The sequence below is a fragment of the Strigops habroptila genome, chromosome Z (assembly GCF_004027225.2).
Source record: "Strigops habroptila isolate Jane chromosome Z, bStrHab1.2.pri, whole genome shotgun sequence".
Lineage (NCBI taxonomy): Eukaryota > Metazoa > Chordata > Aves > Psittaciformes > Psittacidae > Strigops > Strigops habroptila.
In genome coordinates this window covers 72,700,848-72,720,086 of record NC_044302.2, presented here as the reverse complement: position 1 = coordinate 72,720,086, position 19,239 = coordinate 72,700,848, and the positions used below count along the sequence as shown (strand labels likewise).

At 42.6% G+C, this 19,239-nt stretch overlaps 1 protein-coding gene across 5 annotated transcripts in view; it reads left to right on the top strand.

Annotated features, from left to right (window-relative positions):
• Positions 1-26: 26 nt before the first annotated feature.
• RCL1 (RNA terminal phosphate cyclase like 1) overlaps positions 27-19,239 on the top strand; it is a 36,082-nt gene continuing 16,869 nt past the window's right edge. For 2 of the 5 annotated variants that reach the window (XR_003995095.1, XR_003995096.1), the window contains exons 1-7: positions 27-200; positions 2,297-2,368; positions 3,259-3,434; positions 9,442-9,516; positions 10,601-10,725; positions 13,310-13,435; positions 16,222-16,378. Coding sequence is in view for 2 of the 5 variants with exons in the window: in XM_030512443.1 (XP_030368303.1) it covers positions 65-200; positions 2,297-2,368; positions 3,259-3,434; positions 9,442-9,516; positions 10,601-10,725; positions 13,310-13,435; positions 16,222-16,378 (867 nt within the window). In the remaining 3 variants the exon portion in view is untranslated. Of the gene's footprint in view, positions 201-1,177; positions 1,893-2,296; positions 2,369-3,258; positions 3,435-9,441; positions 9,517-10,600; positions 10,726-13,309; positions 13,436-16,221; positions 16,379-19,239 lie in introns of those variants that run through there. The other 3 variants (XR_003995094.1, XM_030512443.1, XM_030512444.1) reach the window with 2 other exon arrangements.

Here is a 19,239-nt window from a genome sequence, read left to right as displayed (position 1 = left end):
TCACGGCGCCCTCTGACCGCAGCGCCTGCTACGTGCTTCCTGCGCGCCGCCGCGTGCGTGCGGCATGGCGGGCGAGGCGCAGTGCCTCAGCTACGCGGGCTGCAACTTCCTGCGGCAGCGCCTGGTGCTGGCCACGCTCAGCGGGCGGCCCATGAAGATCCGCAAGATCCGCGCCAGGGAGGAGGACCCCGGCCTCCGCGGTGAGCGGGGGCTCCGGCGGGCGCCAGGGGAGAGCCCGCGGGACGGCTGCGGGCGGCCCCGGCCCCTCACCGGCGGGGAGCACGGAGGCGGCGGAGGTGCCGGTGTCTGCCCCGGGCGGCCTGCGCACCCGCTGCGGGCCGCGAGGCGCCGGCGCCGTGTCGGACTGGGCTGTTCTCGCGGGTAGCGGGGCTGCGGGCGGGGGGAGGCGCGGGGCGGCGGAAGAGGCCGAGGTGAGGAGGGGGCGGCCCCGCCGTGTGTCGGGGGAAGGCTGGTGCGCGGCGGAGGCACAGACCTGGCGGCGGCGGCCCCGCGGCCGCGTCTTCACCCGGGGCCTCGCGTCTCCTGCGGCTTGCTGCGAGCCCCGGCGCTGTGCAGCTGGGCTCTTGTCCTGGATTCAGCTACAGCAGTCATTTTTCTCCGTCTTAGTAGCTGGTGCAGTGCTGTGTTTTTTAACTCTCAGCCTGGGAACAACGCTGATAACACCGATGTTTTTAGTTGTTGCTAAGTGATGTTTACTCAGACCAAGGACTTTCTCAGTCTCATGCTTTGCCAGGGAGGAGGGGAAGCCGGGAGGAAACAGAGACAGGACACCTGACCCAAACTAGCCAAAGGGGTATTCCATACCATGGCACATCATGCCCAGTATATAAACCAGGGGGGGTTACCCGGAAGGCCCAGATCACTGCTCGGGTCGGGCTGGGTATCGGTCGGCAGGTGGTGAGCAATTGTATCCTCTCCCCTTGTTATTTCACTAATCATTATTATCATTGGTGGTAGCAGTAGTGGTTTTGTATTATACCTTAGTTGTGGGACTGCTCTTATCTCAACCTGTGGGAGTTACATTCTTCCGATTCTCCTCCCCATCCCTCCGGGAGCAGGGAGAGGAAGAAGGGGGGGAGTGAGCGAGCGGCTACGTGGTTCTGAGTTACCGGCTGGGCTCAAACCACGACAGCTCTTCACTCGAAAGGTGCGGGCTCTGCTGGCTCGTTGGCTGCCATTCTCTGCTGCATGCCCAGTGTCATGCTCCCCGTCTCTCCGGGAGAGCCCAAGTTCCCACAGTTTCAGTGGATCTGGTTTTATGCTTCGATTTTTATGTGGGGTTTGCTCAAATAGCAGTGAAGGTGAAAGAAGTGAAGTCCCCTTAGTTCTCATTTTTGAAAGTTGCTGACACTGTGGACCTCTTTGAGGGGAAACCTTGTGTAGGGAGTACCCTCTTCTTTCCCACACAGGAGCTTTGGCACCCCAGAGCAGATGTGCTCATTAAACTGAAGTAAGGAGACAGTAGAACAGACATTGAGGAGGAAACATTATTGTGGTGCTCAGTTATTTTCTGGGCAAGGTATAAAATCAAGAACAGGAGTACTTCCACTACTCTGCCTCCTGAGGAGGCTTCAGTTTATAGACAGAAATTCCTCTGCAAAACTGTCGAAACATTCCTGTGTACTTTCCTTAACATCTACATGACCCAAAGTATTTATTATTACCATGGGATGTTTGGTGGTGGTAAAATACGTTGGTTTTGCCATGTGGTTTTTTTTAAAAAGGTGTTTGAATTGCCTTTTTCAAGTACGGATTAAAATGTAAACCGTAACAGAAGAATAATAACAGGCCCTGACCTGTGTTGGTGATTCAACATGCAGTTCTCTCCGCTTTTCGTGACTGTAATGTCTGCAGTGAAAACTCTTCTACAGGTTTGTTCTCCAAGGGGGAGAGATCTATTCACAAGGATGAGAAATGTGTATTCACGAGGATGCACATCAACAAACTGTAGTTTCTGCAGGTAGCTCTGTGGTCAGAACCGTCAGCTTGTGTCACTCGCTGCGTGCTGGGTAGAGGAGTGTCACACCTAGGGGCATCCCAGTTGATCTGAGATGCCTATAAGCATGGAGGCTCAAATTAACATATCTGATGTTATAGCTAATTGCCTTTTCTCATGTGGTAGAATTATACCACAGCAAGTTGAAGAGTGAGGGTAGCCTTACTGTCACAAAAGGCAGGAAAGGGAAAATGTACAAGTGTGGTGTTGATGTTTCTTGGTTTTTTCCAGGAATAAATTCAAGGCACTTTAAAATTCTGTCTTTGTTCTACTCCTTAGATTTTGAAGCCAGTTTTATTCGCCTGATTGACAAAGTGACCAATGGTTCTCGGATTGAAATAAACCAAACAGGTGAGATCTGTTGTCTTTTCTTCCGCTGTTCTGGTCTTCTGGGCTCTTATCAGTTGCTGCAGTGAAATCAAAGTTTCAGCTTGACAAACGTAGGTGTTCAGATGTCATTGACTGAAAAGATCAGAAATAACCAAGCTGAGAAGTTGTGTAGTGATTGATTGCATCCAAGAAGACCAGCGCTCGGCCATAATGCAGAGTTAAGGAAACTGTATTGACTACGAACAAAAATTAGTATTTTATTTGGTATGCAGGATTTTCTAGTGGGGGAAGGTCTCTCTGAACCAGAATGGATTTTTGTAGAAGGCAACATTCGATTTCTACAAAGGTAAACTTTGAAGCAAGACTGTTTGTCTAGTCGTGCTCAGAAAAGGGGTTGGTTTGTGTGAGAAGCATCCCACAGAAAAGCTCATCTGGTTCTTGTCCTTTTTTGGTTTGGTGGGCCTTTGGTTGGTTGGTTGGTTGGTGGTTTTTGGGTTTTGGTTTTGGTTTTTTTTTGTTGTAAGGATTTTAAGGATTGTGGTTGGTCAGTAAAGCAGATAACTACCACCAGGTATGCTGAGACCATGATGACCTGTTGGTCTGGTGAAGATTTAGCTGCTGTGGAGGATAACACCTGCTTGTATCAGCATTCTGGGGATTGCTAAGAGACCCTTGAGTTTTGGGGAGAAAGGGAAAGAAGACATGACGTGTGAGACAGCCAGACACACACACATTGGTCTGTTTATTAACTGCAGACAGAAATAGCCTACTGGAAGTGCTACCATCTGTCATAAGTTCTTCAGTCTTAAATTTGTTTGTATACATCATTGCAAATTGTCTTTATGCTGTAGTAATGGCAAGCATAAATGATGGTGCTGTCATTTGGTTTGCTCTCCTGGCATCTTCCCCAGGTACTACCTTGTACTATCAGCCTGGTCTTCTGTATGGCGGCTCATTGGAACATGACTGCAGCCCCACTCGTGGTATTGGCTACTATTTGGAAAGTCTGCTCTGCCTGGCACCTTTCATGAAGCATCCGTTGAAGATTGTCCTGAGGGGAGTAACAAATGACCAAGTAGATCCTTCGGTATGTAATAAAATTTAAGTACCAGAGGAGGACTTCTTCCTTAAAAAATATATTAGGGAGAAATATCTAAAATATGATGCATTTTTATCATCCCTCACACACAGAACTTTCCAGTGTTACTACATCTGCCAGCAAACTCTCTGAATCAAACAAGCATCTGCTAAATTGTTCCCTTTCTGCATCACCTCCACACTGCAGTTTGTAATCCACCTTTTGACTTGTAGTTCTGTACTCTTCTGTCGTCTCCCCTGGAAGGTCCCTTTAAATGCGATGTGAGGCCATGCTACTCATTTGCTTTTCCTTTTCTGTTAGAAATTAGATGGGTTGTTTCTCCTACCTCACACGTTTATTTACTGTAAAAAGAGGAAATAGTCTTTAAGATTTGAGTGTGACAAGGAAGGAACCTTTCTCTTCTGTTGGATGCTGGACACGGTTGTGCCGTGCTGCCATGAAGCCTTCTTTCTGTTAGAAACAGATATCACATAACAATTACGAAATTACAGTAGCAAAAATATGTAATAACTTTGATTCTTTAGAAAGACACTAGAAGGTGTGGTAGATCAGATTACTTGGAAATTGCCTTGAGTTCTTTTACTGCTGATTTACAGTCCTTTGTTTTAATAGTATTGTTAAAAAATGAGCTATGGTTAAGATGGGATTAAAACACTGAACTAATGTTTAGTGGTTATGCTACCCCTCAAAAAAAACCCCTTGAACACAATGGCTTTTGGAGAACAGCATTGCTGTTTACCTTTTGAATGGTTGTCAGAGACCTCCTGTTCTCCTCTGAGTAGATTAAGGAAACATTATCATTTGAAAACTTAACCAGTCTAAATGAATACAATTACTGTGAGCTGTAATTGCAGATATTTAATGAGCCTCTGAGTACTGCTGGTATTTATGGCTTTTCTACTGTCTACTCTTGTCATTTAAAAAACTTGTTCCCTCATCTGTGGCTCTGTGAGAGACCCACATGGGCCAAAGGATGACCGAAGTGGGTTATACAGAGCACTGTCAAAAAGAAAAAAGGGAAAAGGGGGGGAAAAATAAAATGGGAAGCATGCTTTCTTAACCTCTCAGTCACCATGATGAAAAGTCATGTTAACTTAAATGTTAAGCAGTAAGAACCAAATATGTCTCTTTTGGTTGACTGCATCTTTTTAATCACAATGGAGAACTTCTTGAAGAATTTGCAGATCAAGAGCAGTCCAGTTTTGATACTGCTTTCAAGTAAGTTTGGACACTCCTCTAAGCAACTGATCTTGATTTGCCAATTACCCACATGGGCCAATAGAGTTTAAACAATTTTATCTGAAGTGGGTGCAAGAATTTGGGTCAGTAAGTTTCTGCTTGAAGGGGGCTTGACCGGCCAAAGTTCAGACACAGGTGGGTGTTTGCATACATCAGCTGAATCACAGTACCTGACACTTAAGTGTAAATAAAATGCAGATGTGCATGCGTGACCAGCAGTTCAAAGGAGTGATCCTGCCCCTCTACTCTGCTCTCGTGAAACTCCGCTTGAGTTCTGGTGTCCTGAACATAAGAAGGACATGGAGCTGTTGGAGCAAGTCCAGAGGAGGGCCATGAGGATGATAAGGGAGCTGGAGCACTTCCTATATGAAGACAGGCTGAGAAAGTTGGGGCTGTTCAGCCTGGAGAAGAGAAGCTGCATGGAGACCTCATCGCAGCCTTCCAGTATCTGAAGGGGGCCTACGAGGATTTTTGGAGAGGGACTCTTCATTAGGGACTGCAGTGATAGGACAAGAGGTAATGGGTTTAAACTGAAACGGGAGATTTAGGTTAGATCTCTTTTTAATTAGAGGAAGAAGCTCTTTACTGTGAGGGTGATGAGGCACTGGAACAGGTTGCCCAGAGAAGTGGTAAATGCCCCATCCCTGGCAGTGTTCAAGGCCAGGTTGGACGGAGCCTCGGGCAACATGGTCTAGTGTGAGGCATCCCTGCCTATGGCAGGGGGTTGGAACTAGATGATCTTAAGGTTCTTTCCAACCCTGAACATTCTATGATTCTATGCTAAGGAGTTGTATCTTAACTTCATTGTGCTTTAGAAGCACAGCTGTCATTACTGTGGCTCGGCTCATGTGTGGTAACTTTGTAAGTGGCAATAGCTGAATAACAATTCCTAAAATGGGTTTAAGCCTTGTTTATGTCTATTGCCTGAGTAAACATTAAACTCGGTGAGTATCAATAAACTACTTTAAGGAATTTTACCAGATGTTTTGTATAGCATATGGCTCTGCAGGTTGCTGAAACTAAAAGCAACCTGTTTAAGTGCTACCGTAAGTATTTTTATGCTCGTGTAAATGGTAACTTGGTTTTAAATTGATTTGAGCTTTTGTTTTTTAGTAGGCAGAAGGTGTTTAGAAACTGGTGAACACTTAACTACCTTTGCTTGCCCAAAAAGGGATACTTAAATTTGCCTGTGCATTTGTGTACAGGAAGTGTACAGTAAGTGCGTCTGTACACTTCCTGGCTTTCCAAGGAAAAAGCAAACCAATAAAAAGATATTGTGGGTAGTTTGAAATGGGAAAGGAATTTTCCCTGCTGCTTTTCATGTAAAGAGCATCTTCATCTCAACTTGGTAGATAAAACTGGCAAGGCACCCGCTCTTCTGCTTTGGAGAACTTCTATTGTTTTTATTTGTAAAAGGGATATAAGGTTTTGTAAATGTCTTTCTTTTGCAAACAGATGAACTCCGTAGGATGTATCATTGCATGAGTGTATTCATCATCTGTCATCTCCAGATAAATGTACAAATTCACATATATGTGTATGAAAAATATGTGTATATACAGACCCATATACATATAGACGGCTCTACAGCTCCCCCTTCTGTGCTTGGAAGGAGAAGGCAGTCCTGCCCATCCTCCTTCCACATCTGATTTCAGCCATCTGCTGAAATGCACAGTATGCACAGTCCTGCGTGCTTCAGTACCCGGACGCTTTTCAGAGCCTTCCCTAAGCCAGCTCAACTAACTAGCAAAAAGGTAGAGAGCTGTAAGCCTGCATCTTCTCGAGGAGGCAGTCACAAAGTAAGTAGCAGGAATATGTGTGCAGCCAGAGAAGTGGGACCTTTCCCTCATGGTAGCAGTGAGCAGACAGGCTGACCTCTGCTGGGCTTTCTGAAATCTACTCTCAGCTTTTACACAGCCTCAAAAATATTTGTTGGATGGGATTGCTGTGTTGTGGGTTTGAGGTTGCTCTTTGGCAGAGACCCCTTGCCAGGAGGACATGGCAAAGGGAACATGGCAGATATCCTGGTGTGGGGAGAGTGAAAACGGTCAAGCTGAGAGGAAGAGCATTTCTGAAGATTGGCTTGTGGAGGGGAAGTCTTCAGCTCAGTTCAGTGAGGCACAGGTCAGGCTGAGTTCCTAGAGTATAAATAGAGTGTGTGTTTCTGTTTGTTTATATATGTTAATAGCCCTCCAGTGGGGTGCAATGGAAAGCTCTGGCAGCTGGCACCATTCTGAAAGAGTACTGTGGCCACTGAAATAGAAGGTAATGTGCACTTGCTCAGGTTGGACCTTGGTGATAGCAGTGTGTGAGTGATACATCCTCACACGTGTGTATGAGTGAGTGAGAGGAGTACTGCTTTGTCTCACGCTTGTCAGTAGGAGACGTGATTTTTGAATATCAGCCTGAACTGTTCACTGGCAGCCTATGTCTGTGTTATGTTCTTCCGTGTGACTGCTGATGAGACCTAACCATGGAGAGCTTGTGGGACCAGCCATGTGGGACTGGAGTATAGAGTTGAGGCAGTTTCCAGTTTCTCCATATAGAATGTATGTGCGGGTGCGTTTGTGAAGTGCCTTTTTGCAGGGAATGGAGGTGGAATGCAAATGGTAGCTCTTAGTTAACTTTCCTTCTCTAAATATTGTTATCCTGACAGATAACATAGTGCTGCAGTAACTTGGCGTTACAATAATTGTTCTTAATGTTTGGGTTTGCGAATGTTGATGTCTTTATACAGCTACTCCATGGGACTTTCAACTGAAATTGCTTTTATGCTGTCATTTTTTATTTTTTTTTTTCTTTTTTAACTCATTGTAGATATCTTTGAAAGGAGAAAGGTTTATATTTGTATTAACAGTAGTTTGTGAACAAGCAATGTCTATGGGACTTAGCAGGTGGTTGGTATTTGTGGTGAGGCCTTTGGTTGTTTAATGTGTTTGCTTTGGTACAACTTGGTGTTGCATAGTCCACTCTGGAAATGGAGTAACTGCCCTTCAAGGGGAGCTGAAGCATGGTTTTATGGCCGAATGTAGGAAATACGGTTCTGGTCTCAGTTCTGCTATTGCCTTGTGACTTCCAGTGAAGTACTTCTCCTGCCTGACCTCCCACTCGTCTGCTACGCAGAACAGCCATCTCCACTTCTTAAATACTTCTCTATTTAGGCCGCAGGTTTGGAATAGAGACAGTCTCTTATTTTGTGTCCGTCTGATACCTCGTAAGTATCATCCCTGGAGTTTGTCTGAGGCCTGAAAACTATGACAAGTCTTGAAATTTTTGGAGACAGATAAAGCAGACTCAAAATTGATCCAGCTTCCTAATGCTAATGTAACATGTCTTTCCCAGAGATACAGACTTCAGTCCAAAGAATTGTAAAAGCAGAAATGGAGGAGGGAAAGGGAGTTCCTAGCTGACGCAGTGAAGCTTTTCTTTTTTACTAGTGTATTTTGTTTCATAAGAAAGAGGGAGAAATATTGTGTAAATTTAATGTGAACCAGATCAGCTTGTGGGAACTTCTGCCAGTGATATTCATGTGTGTCTATCTGTGTGCACAGCATTTTAGCAAAGTTTTTTGCTCTAAAAGTCTAATTTGTGTGATTAATGAATACTACTGAGAAGCCGAATTAAGGTAGCCTGGCTGTAAAAAGAATAAAATACATAAATATAACGAAAAAATTAATAAGTGATATGGGGGGGGTTTATGTAGATATTGATACTATCATTAAAAATACTGCCAAATGCCTCTCTGTAAGAAAGGAAGTGTGTTGGCCAGCAGGGTTTCAAGAATGACAACTGCAGCATATGCTTGTAGCTACTCAGGTAGTTCTAACAGGTTGTTCACAGCTTTGTAGGTGAGGTATGTGCTACTCTGTCAGCAGCTTGCAAAGAGAGAGTGAAACTCAGATTGTGGGTTCTGGCTGAAGGCATGGGAAGAAGGCTGAGGTTTTTTTCCTGCCTTCTCAACTGCTGTCTTCCTTCACCCAAATTTAGTTTCTCTTGGGTCATGCTGTCCTGGTCCCGTCTCTCCCAAGATGCTTGTCTTCGGTAACTCCCTATGCTGTTGCACCGCTAAATCATTTTTGTCACTTTTGGCAATGCTACTAAAGTTTCAGCAGAGACAAGATGATGGCTGTCAGTGTTGTCTTAACCCAGCAATTAGGAAGAGCAATTGCAAGGAAAATATTGCTTAGACCTGAATCTGGTGAGCATTTGGCTCAAAGGGAGTGCATGGATGTGTCACCCACTTCAGATTCTTCTAAGTATTTCAAGGGAAGTTAACTAGAAGCTTTGTTTCTCATAAACAGGCAAAAAGAAGTTCTTGACAGAAGGATGACGTTTTTCCTGCTAAATCAAGGGCCTGCTCCAAAGTGCAAAGGTTCTTGCAATCATTTATTTAGCAGTAAGAATATTTTAGCAATGACAGCAGAATATAATTCTTTTCAATAAGTATGTTCAGAGAAACAAATTAGCTGTTTTAGCTGAACCATAATAGAAGTAAAAATCAGGCTGAAGAACAAATCCAGAATAGGAAATTCCATCTACCAGTAATTTATTCTAGCAGGTTTTTTGGGTAATGGGGTACTGTGGAAGTCTCAGAGTAGCCAGAGCTCTCTGTGCTGCATTCTCGTGTCTTCCCATAAAATGCCAATATGGAGAAGTCTTGTCTTTGTTGGACAACTTGTAATGCAGTGATTTTTAAACTACTGACTTTTGTTAACTTTCAGTAAAGAGTCCACTTTCTGATTTCTGTGTTGTATAGGTTGATGTCCTTAAGGCAACAGCTTTACCCCTACTGAAGAAGTTTGGAATTGATGGTGAAAGTCTGGAAATCAAGGTGAGATAATTTGTTCCTTTCTTTTCTAGCACATGTTAAAAATCATAGTTTTGCACTGCTTCACAGGGCCATATGCTTGCTGCTGGTATCTGTCCCTCGTTGTAGTTACACACATTTCTAAAGTTGCATCTAGTTCTTGTCATATTTTAGAAGGCATACCAGCCACAGAGTGATTGAAGATGTGGCAGAAGAGATGCAAAGACTATGGGTAGAAAGGGTAAGGAGAAAGCATTGACTTTTTCTTAGTCTCAGATCTCTGCAGGCTAAGAAACATTCTTGGTTCTTCATAAGCCAAATAAATCTGAATGTAGAATATATTTATTTTGTTTTAGTTTAAGTTGGAGAAAGAAACTATAGCCTTTCAAAGTTAAGAACACTCACGTGAGATGTGTGAAGGCTCTAGCTGCACTACTAGTCTTCGCATTACTAGTCTCTGCTGAGCCCCCACCCCAGGTGCCTCCCCCAACCCTGCCCATGGCCCAGGACCCCTTGTTATCACCCTGGAACTGTCAGCCCCTGCTCCAGTGACCCTGCAGCAGGGCCACTCTCCAGCTCCTCACTGCCCTGCCTGGCCATAAGCTCCCTGGCTCAGACCCACCCACAAACCCATGTCCCATCCCCATTCCTGTGGACACTGGCTGGGGCAGTGGGACAGAGTTGGGCTGGCCAGGCCTGTTTGTGGGAATGAGTTCATTCTGATCCCCCATACACATATTAAGCATCAAACACTTGTAGACTGTCTTCAGTGGTGAAGTACAGATTTTCTATTATGAGACCAGACTGAAGCCAAGGTTGCCTTCCTGGTAAAGGTGTTGGTTTTTTATTTGGTTGGTTTTGTTTTCCATGGAGAAGCCATGCCCTACTGTACTTGAGAGAGGAGGAAAAAAGAAAACAATTTTTGCTTACAGGTTTGGTGCAAAATCCGTTTCTGCCTTTAGGATGTCTTTTACTTGCCTGTGTTCACATAATACTCCTGCTGATAATATTTTATTATATGTGAAATAAAAGCTGTCATTTTTGAGTATATAAGTACATTCTTTGTGCTCTTTACTAACCTGTTTTTTAACTCTGTTGTTCTTTCTAGATCAACCAGAGAGGAATGCCTCCCAAAGGGGGTGGAGAAATAGTGTTTGCTTGTCCAGTGAGAAGGGTCTTGCAGCCTGTTCAGCTTACAGACCCAGGCAAAATCAAGCGCATCAGAGGAACTGCGTATCCTTTTTTGTTTACTTGCTTTTCTTCTTTTAAATGAGTTTGCCTTAAAAACATAAGTGTCGCAACTTGAAATCACAGAAGTACACTCATGTTGCCGAGTGTGTATCCAGATAATGCAGGGTGACACTGCACAGAGTGATCGATCACACAACTACATTTCAGGTGTCTCAAAACTGCTGTCTTCAGAACACTGCTGTTCAAAAAGCATCAACAGACAAATAAATAAATTTAAAACTGAACAGCACTATTTCAAATCTTTTCAATAGCAAGAAAAAGTTAAAACACTTCCCATTACATAGCAGCAAAATAGGATTCTTGTGTGTAAATGCAGTAGTTTTCTTATGCATTGAACATCTTAGCTGTTAATGAATCTAGCAGAATGTTATATGGGAGCTTAAATCTTAGTTCAGTTTATACCTCACTGCACACATGTGAGCTGAGCTTTTTGTTGTGTTATGAAAAGCTTGCTAGCTCTTCACTTTCAGTAGTGCCATTAAATCTGGAAATGGAGGAGGTTCTACTTCACAAAGATAAGAGCACAAAATATTGTTGTGGCATACTGACTTTTGCAAACAGATGTGCACATCTAGTTAGTATTTTGGGTTTGGTGCTTTTTCTTTATTTTTCTCTTGTGGTTTTTATATGGTATCCATCATGAATGTGCTGTGATGACCCAAAAGGAAAGCAGGAATGGGGGCAAGTTTCCTGCCAGAGGTGCAGACTTGCAGCCTATTCCTCCTTTTTCTTTATGGCATACCACCATAATTGTGTGTGAGAACAGGACACTTTGACCTTTGTGTCCAACTGCAGCATTTGGCTGCATTTGGCAATTTTACTGGGTATATGTGCTGTAGAATAAAAAGGAGGCAGCTCCTCGTGATTTCGGTGGTGTTTGTCATGGTCTTTCCAGGAAGAAAGTAATTTCCTTATGCCTTTATCTATCTCTGTAGCAAGTATACTATCCTCAGCTTCTGTGTGAAGGGAGAAGCAATGATCATGGCTTTAGTGCCATCAGGGAAGTTTAGGTTAGAGATAAGAAGTTCTTTACAGTGAGGGTGGTGAGGCACTGGAATGGGTTGCCCAAGGAAGTTGTGAATGCTCCATCCCTGGCGGTGTTCAAGGCCAGGCTGGACGGAGCCTTGGGTGACACGGTTTAGTGCGAGGTGTCCCTGCCCATGGCAGGGGGGTTGGAACTAGATGATCTTAAGATCCTTTCCAGCCCTAACTATTCTATGATTCTATGTTAATACAAAGCAACACAGCATCATTCTGGCCAGTATTACTGGATTTGGTTTATGTGTGTGAACTACAGGTTTTTGAATTTGCTCTTCCCTTTAGATTTTCCTGAGCTCTTTCTCAGGGATAATGGTTTGCCTTTAAGCCTGGTGAGAAGCAGTCTCATTTTAGTTCAGCCATTATGTGGTCTTTAAGCCAGTAGAAAACAAAACATCTGATAAGATAAATGCTTAGGTCTTTTCTGTGTGCATTTTTGTTTCTTCATGATTCAGCTGAGCAAATCTTCCTCACAGCTGGGGAGCTTGTGTTGCAGCAACCTTTTGTAGTCATCCAAAATACTGAATGTACCAACTGTGCAGAACAATCGGTTTTCTGATTATTATTTATGCTTATTTTGCCCTTAAGATTTTATTATTTTGCCCTTAAGATCTTCAGTCCTCTTGTTTACCTGCTCCACAAGAAAATGTAATAGAAATTTGTAGAACAGGAAATTCCCTTCTGCTCGCTGGGAGGTTTGAGAGTGTGTCTCTCTGCATTGCTATGTGCTTATACGTGCAGGTGGGTGGTTAAATGTGCAGAGCATGAGTTTGCATTTTAGTTGAGGTGGAACATGGAGCACTATGTGCTTTGTTTGAAGATCTTTTGGGAATATCACTGAAGCAGCACCCGAGTGAAAGGGCACAAAGGCAGTTCATCTGTGCATACTGTGCAGATGTGGGTTGAGGTGAGCAGGAAGGTGGTAATTTCTTCTTTCCTGGAACCATTACCTTCAGATGCTGAGTGACTAGAGCACCAGTGAACTTGATAGCCTCACAGCACTGCAACATAGTTAGAAGAAAGATTATGTTTTTTGCTTTTTTAAATTACTTTTTTCTGTTGTTAAAACACTGAATTTCATCTACCCCATTTGTCCCTGATAGCAGCAAGAAGTCCTGTCTTTCTACTTCTAATTCAGAGAAACTTCTCCCATCACCATCTTTTAAATAGTATATGAAGAGCAGAGGACACGGGACCTTTTCCATCATAAGAAAGCATGGGATGACATAACAGCAGTTTAAAATTACTTAACGGCGTTTTAAGAATAGATTTTTACTACTCATAATAAACTGTTCTGCACATGTTCTGTGTGCCTCATTTCAAGGTGTATCAGTGAAAAGACTGTAGAAACCACTTATCCATGTGTGCTTCTCCTAAGCACAGGAAGATGGACCAGGATTTAGGAATGGATGCATAGAACAAACCACAGTTTCTGACAGAATGCATTGGGACCTCTTGGCCACTTTTGTGAGTCTCTGGTTTGAATTTCTTGTGTGACCACAATGAATTCCTTAGCTTGAAAATGTAGATACTCTGTCAGAGTGTCACCACAGATGGCAAACAGAATAGTGGAATCTGCAAGGAGCATCCTGAATAAATTCCTTCCTGACATTTATATCTACACGGATCATATGAAAGGGGTCAGCTCTGGAAAGTAAGTAGTCAGTATTCACAGGGAACAGAAATGTAATTCTGTGTTGGTTCATCTGCTAGGGTATTTTGATCTGTGCTTTTATTGGGTTGTAGACCATGGTCTTCTATTTTGCTGACCTGAAATAGATATTCCTCACAGGGAAGAAATTGAGTGATTCACTAGATACTTTTGTTTTACTCTTGGTACAGGGATAGAAGTTGTGTGTTTTCTTAAACAAGGAATGTAGTATGTCATCATTACTGCCACTAAAGGTGACTTGAGCTCTCTGCAGTTCTAAACCTGTTGCTTTGAAGTGAGGTTAAGATCAGAGGTATGTTGTGAAAACCAGCATTCAAGCTTGACTATGCATATCCTGATGGACGTGGTAGTACTAAGGATGGGATGAAACTATTCTAAAAGTGTTTCAGCTGTTTAATTTGTCTTCTGCTTTAGCATTACGTAAATAGCTGAAGGAGTGTCCTTCCACCAGCGAGGACTGGAAATTTGAGACATTATTTTACTGTACTTAAACATATTTTGTTTGCCATCAGAACACAGAAGTGATGGATGTGATTCAGACAGTTCTGCTGATGTCTGTCAGCTTGGTGTCGTCTTGTCACTTTTCATTGAGGTTGAAGGAGTTCTGCTTAACTAGTTTGCTTGTCTTCTGTCTGTATGCTCAAATCCAAGCATGCACATTTTCTTTCACTGTTTCTGCTTTTTGAAATATTACCTTAAAACTTGTTAGGTTTGCAAATCTGAAAATTGTTTATTCACTTTTAAGTATTTTTCCTCTTTTCCAATCCTTCATCATATTTAATATCCCAGGTTAGTAAGTCTTGTGGTTTTAGACTGTTAACAGTCATCAGAATAGCAAAAACTCTTCTGGGAGCTGTGTGGTTTTGGGGTCTATAAAGTGGAAAAGTCAGATGAATTATGGCAGCAGACTTACATTTGCTACCTGCACGAGTAGCCCATGCAGAGGAATAAATAATAGCATGGGAAGAGGAACTGAATCTCTCTCTACCTTGCAGGTGCATATGGCTTTCTGATGCTGCTGTGCTGTCACATTCAGCATAAGTATGGCACCAGTGTGGTTGCAATATACCTGATACTAACAATGTGCCACTTTGGCAAAGCCTAAGTTTATTATCTGGTTCCCAGTGCTTGTGTGTGAGTCTTAGAGCAAGACAAGGAAGGAAAGTAATATGCCTCGTTGTTTCCAGTGCTGCCTCTGGTGATGTGTAAGACCAGCAAAGATTAGTTCAGCCCATCTGTGCACAGCCCAAACCAAGACCTGATTTCAGAATATAAAGCATGAAACTACATCCCTTCCATGGTGCCAAAAGCCTCAGGAAATAGATTATTTGAGCATCTTCTGCCACCTATAATGTATCTGTAAAAAAAAACCCCAGAACTTCCTAGTTCTGTTTTAATCAGTTGCAGCAAAAGGTTTGTCTGTGCAGATGCTTCCTAATACTGTCTGAACATACATGAGGCACTGAAAGATTTTAATTCTTGTCTAGGAAGAGTGCCACATGCTACCAAACACTAACAAAATCTGCCAGGGGTAGTTAGTTATTAAAGGACACTTGTCCAAAAAAAGCCACCCACCTTTGACGTTCTTTTCTTGCTCTCCAGATCCCTTTCAGAGGAAGGAAAGGGGAAGAGAAACATCTTTAACATAGCTTCTGTGTTGCTCAGCAAGTGCAGGCAGTTGTATCAGTGCTTCCCACCCATTATTTCTTTTGTTCCCACCCTGCCGATATGCCTCTGAGGAACTGTTGTTTTTCTGGCACTGGGAGAATTTGTGTGTAGTGATGGTGGTGGTTTGGTTTTGTGGGTTGTTGATGTTGATGACATTCCTCACAGTTTTGAATCAGTGGGACTATTTTAATTAAAAAGTTTGCATGGGGGAGGCAGCAGGAATCCAAAACTGGGAAATCCTGTATGTTGAGTGAAGTTAAGTTAGCCATATTTTGAACGGCTAGCTATTGGTGCTCTTCCAGAGCCTATAAATAAGAGGATCATGTGACTCCTTTTCCTTCCTTAAAACCTTTTGATTTCTCAGCAAGCTGTGCTCAACCCTCTGTGATTTTTTCCTGTAGCAGAAGTTTGTCTTAACTCTCATGGTACCATTTGGAAGATCTTAAGTTTTAAGGAAAATAGGGGATTTTTGTTTCTTTCATTAAATCGTATGTTCAGAATTCTTACACGGTTGTAATAATTTGGATGGTATTGAACTGAAAGTGAATGTAAGTTGTTTGAAATACAAGGAACGTGGATCAAACTTTTTTTTTAATTATTCTCCTGCTTGCCACCATGGCTGTGGTCTAATACTGCTAAATATGGAAGCTTCCAGGGAAAGGGCTTGGTCCCTTAACAAACTTTTGGTTTTGAATGTCGCAGAGAAGGAACCCCAGATACCTTTGAAATGTTCATCAAACATGAATTAAATAAATGTGGAAGATCAGTATCTTATTTATTTTTTTTAGTAGAGGAACGTATTTCTGAGGTTTGGATGGTTTATTCTTTTGTCGTCGTTGTTTGTGCCAGGAATAACCAGCACAGTGGGTTTGGGGCAAATGGTACAGGGTTAGACTTTTAAATACTGTCATTAATGTTTGTTGTGTTGTTCCCAGGGTGAATCGAATGTATAGAACAGGAAATTTGTCAGAAAGTCCAGTTTCACAGTATTGTCCTCTGAGAGGAGCTGTTTGTGACTTGAGGAGGAGATTGACTAGGAGTAGTTCTTGGCTTCTTACTCGATTTTTTTTCCTTAAATGTACTTTTTCCTTTTCTTTCAGATCACCAGGTTTTGGCCTGTGCCTTACAGCAGAAACCGTCAATGGCACTGTTCTCAGTGCTGAGTTAGCCTCAAACCCTCAGGGCCAGGGAGCAGCTGTGCTTCCCGAGGAACTTGGCCAGAACTGTGCTAAACTGCTACTTGAGGAGGTCTACAGGGTAAGCGGCCAATATGTTTTGTGTGTATAGCTGCAGGGGAAGAAGGCGATGACATATTGGTAAAGGAAGAGGTGGTTTGGGAGCATCCTCATATGGGTTCAAATCCAAACAGAAAAATTATCTGATCCTGCCAGTGTCATCTTCATCCAAATAAGGAGTAGTTTTGAATGGTTCGTTAATGCTGCAGTGCTTTGCTGGGCCATGTTATTTCCTATGGCCAGGAGATGTTGCTATGAATCATAGTAGTGGCAAATTTTTCTTTTGTTGCTGTCTGTCAGCAATAAAATTAACCTGGCCACACATGGGCTGGGCTTTTGATTAGTTGGGGGTTTTTTTTGGTTTTTTTGTTTTGGTTTTTTTGTTTGTTTTGTTTTTTTTTTTTTTAATTAAAAAGTAGCAGGGGTAATAAAGGCAGTGCTCTTAAACTAGTAATGGAATAAACTGGAGTGGAATAGTGGGAGAATATCTGAGGAAGAAGGGGAGGGGGAAGCAGCTAGCCTCAGTGCTGGCTTCTTTATGGTGACGATGGCAAAGCCAAATGTGCCAAGATATGTTGGTTGTATGAGGAATTGGCTGAATGCTTTATTGGAAAGGAGCTAGTTCAGTGTTTGTGTAGGAATCTTAAGTGCATCACAGTCCACAATCTGGGGTATAATTTGTTTGTTTTATTATTCTGTTTTTTTTTTCATTTGTGGTGAGAGTTATAGTGGATGAACAACTTTCAGTTTTACAAATGATTTGTCAATTAGCATCATGGTGAGTTCCTAGTTTAATAACCTGCTTTTGTTACGTATCTCCACAACCATTAAAATAAGTAGCTGTTAGTATTGACAAAGTGCATTTGGCCTTTGGGAGACAGTCATCTAGAAATTCTAATTACTGTTTAAATAAAAAGTAATTGCTCTGAACTGGAATAACCTGATAAGGCTTTGCCAAGTATTAAAAAAGCCACTAATGAGATTCTGTGTTTGATGATGTAGTAAATTATAAAAATACCCTTTAACTTCATAAATAAGGTCCACGCCAATAGTAGGTTGTTCATCTCTGCCCATGTTATCTTTTCCTTTCTCTGCTGCAAGCCCTTCATCAGCCTGAATTACTGACTTGCCCACTTGTTCCAGTCTTTGTGGAGCATTTGGTCTTTGTTTGTTCAGGGCACCATCTTGCTAGAGGACTTTCGCATTGTAGCCCAGGGTTCTTCTCTCATAGAAGCGCCACAACTATTCTTCCTGGGTACAGTCCAGACACCTTGCAAATCTCTTGGAAAACATGTTCAGGTAGTCAGGTGTTTGGAGGCATCAAAAATCCAATTTCCACATCATTTTATCAGGAGCAATAGGTTTGGGTTTTTTTCCTTTGAAAACCATCTGGCACTTGACATACTGAAATTAGTGAGGGAATTTGTCTAGATACTGTACTTCCTTCAGAGTCAGAGAACTTGCAAAATTAAGGGGCTGGAAAGGTCTGAACTAGGTAAATTTTCTGCTTTTGTGCACTGTAGCCATTTGAATGCAATTAGTCAAATTCTGCGAAGCATCGGGATAGTGAGGATCTTGGGACAACAGGAAAAAAGCATTTGAGAAGGAAGCAGGGTCAGGCAAGTCTTTGGATGATAAAGTGATGGGCCATGAGGTTTCAGTGTCTTTGAAGACCAGATTCTGAGTGAGTGGGGTTGTTAGCTGTGGCCTGCTATGGTACTGCTGGTGCTCCTGGAAGGGTTTTTTATGTGTGGAACACGTCAGTCCCAAGAGTGACTGACAAGTGCTGAGCAGCGTATGGACTGCTTGTGGTCCTCCACGGCAGCAGCTCATGGTGGAAAAGTTCATTTGTTAGCATTTTTTATTGCTGTGCTGCTTATCCACTGGAGTGCTCAATCCTCATTCACTATTAATAAATTTCCCGCTCCCTCTGTCATAGGCAATATGGTGGATTTTGTTCTGTATTTTCTAGAATGCACTCTTGAATTTATGTATGACACACACGCTCACACAGCACTAGCTAGCGAGGAATTTGGAAAGATGAGCTTTCTCATCGTCTGTCTCTCCCTTTGTTTGTTTTTCTGAGCTTAGGTCAGGTTGATCTAGTGTTGACCCAAGAGAGGATGTAAAACATGTTGCAAAGCATGCAATGTTTGTTTAATTTGAAGATACTTTTTTTTTTTAGTGTTTCTTTGCCTAGATAAAATGTTCACTGAAACAGTAAAAATTTGGGAAAGCTGTGCATAGAGGAGGAATAAGTTGCTCTGAACAGACAGTCTTTAAGTCCCACTCTATACCAGCTGCACACTGGACAGGATTCTAGGGAGAATTTTTCTCCCTATGTTTAGATTGTCTCTTTACGAGATTGTTTCTCCATCTGTGTCTTTTTTTGTGTCTCTGCTTGGCTCCCTTTGCCAGGGGGCAAAGGAGCCGGGGAGTGTTGACCAGAAAAGGACATCCTGGGAGCATTGAAGATAATTCTCTGTAGAAGAGCTTTAGCTGTCTGGGCCACCCACAAAGCTGTTGGAGTTCATTACTGTTTAAAGGGGCCCAGGGACATCTCTTGAAGTGCTTGCTTAATGGTTGCTATTATGCGAACTTTACCACCTAGAAAATCTTAAGGATTTGAGTCTTGTTATGTTAGATGCTAAATGGTCCCTTTTTTGCTAAGCTTTCAAAAAGAAGTGAAAGAGGTCATCTGATTCTTGGAATCAGTGGAGCTTTTTTATGTACCTTTATTAATGGAAAGATGTCAGAGTAAATTCACTAATAATAAGCAGTACGGTGCTAATTATGGTGCCCCTGAAAGAGACGGCATTGAGTGGCTGGCTCAAAAGCATTTCCTTTACAAATCCACATGCAGTTCTTACTTTAGCTTAATTG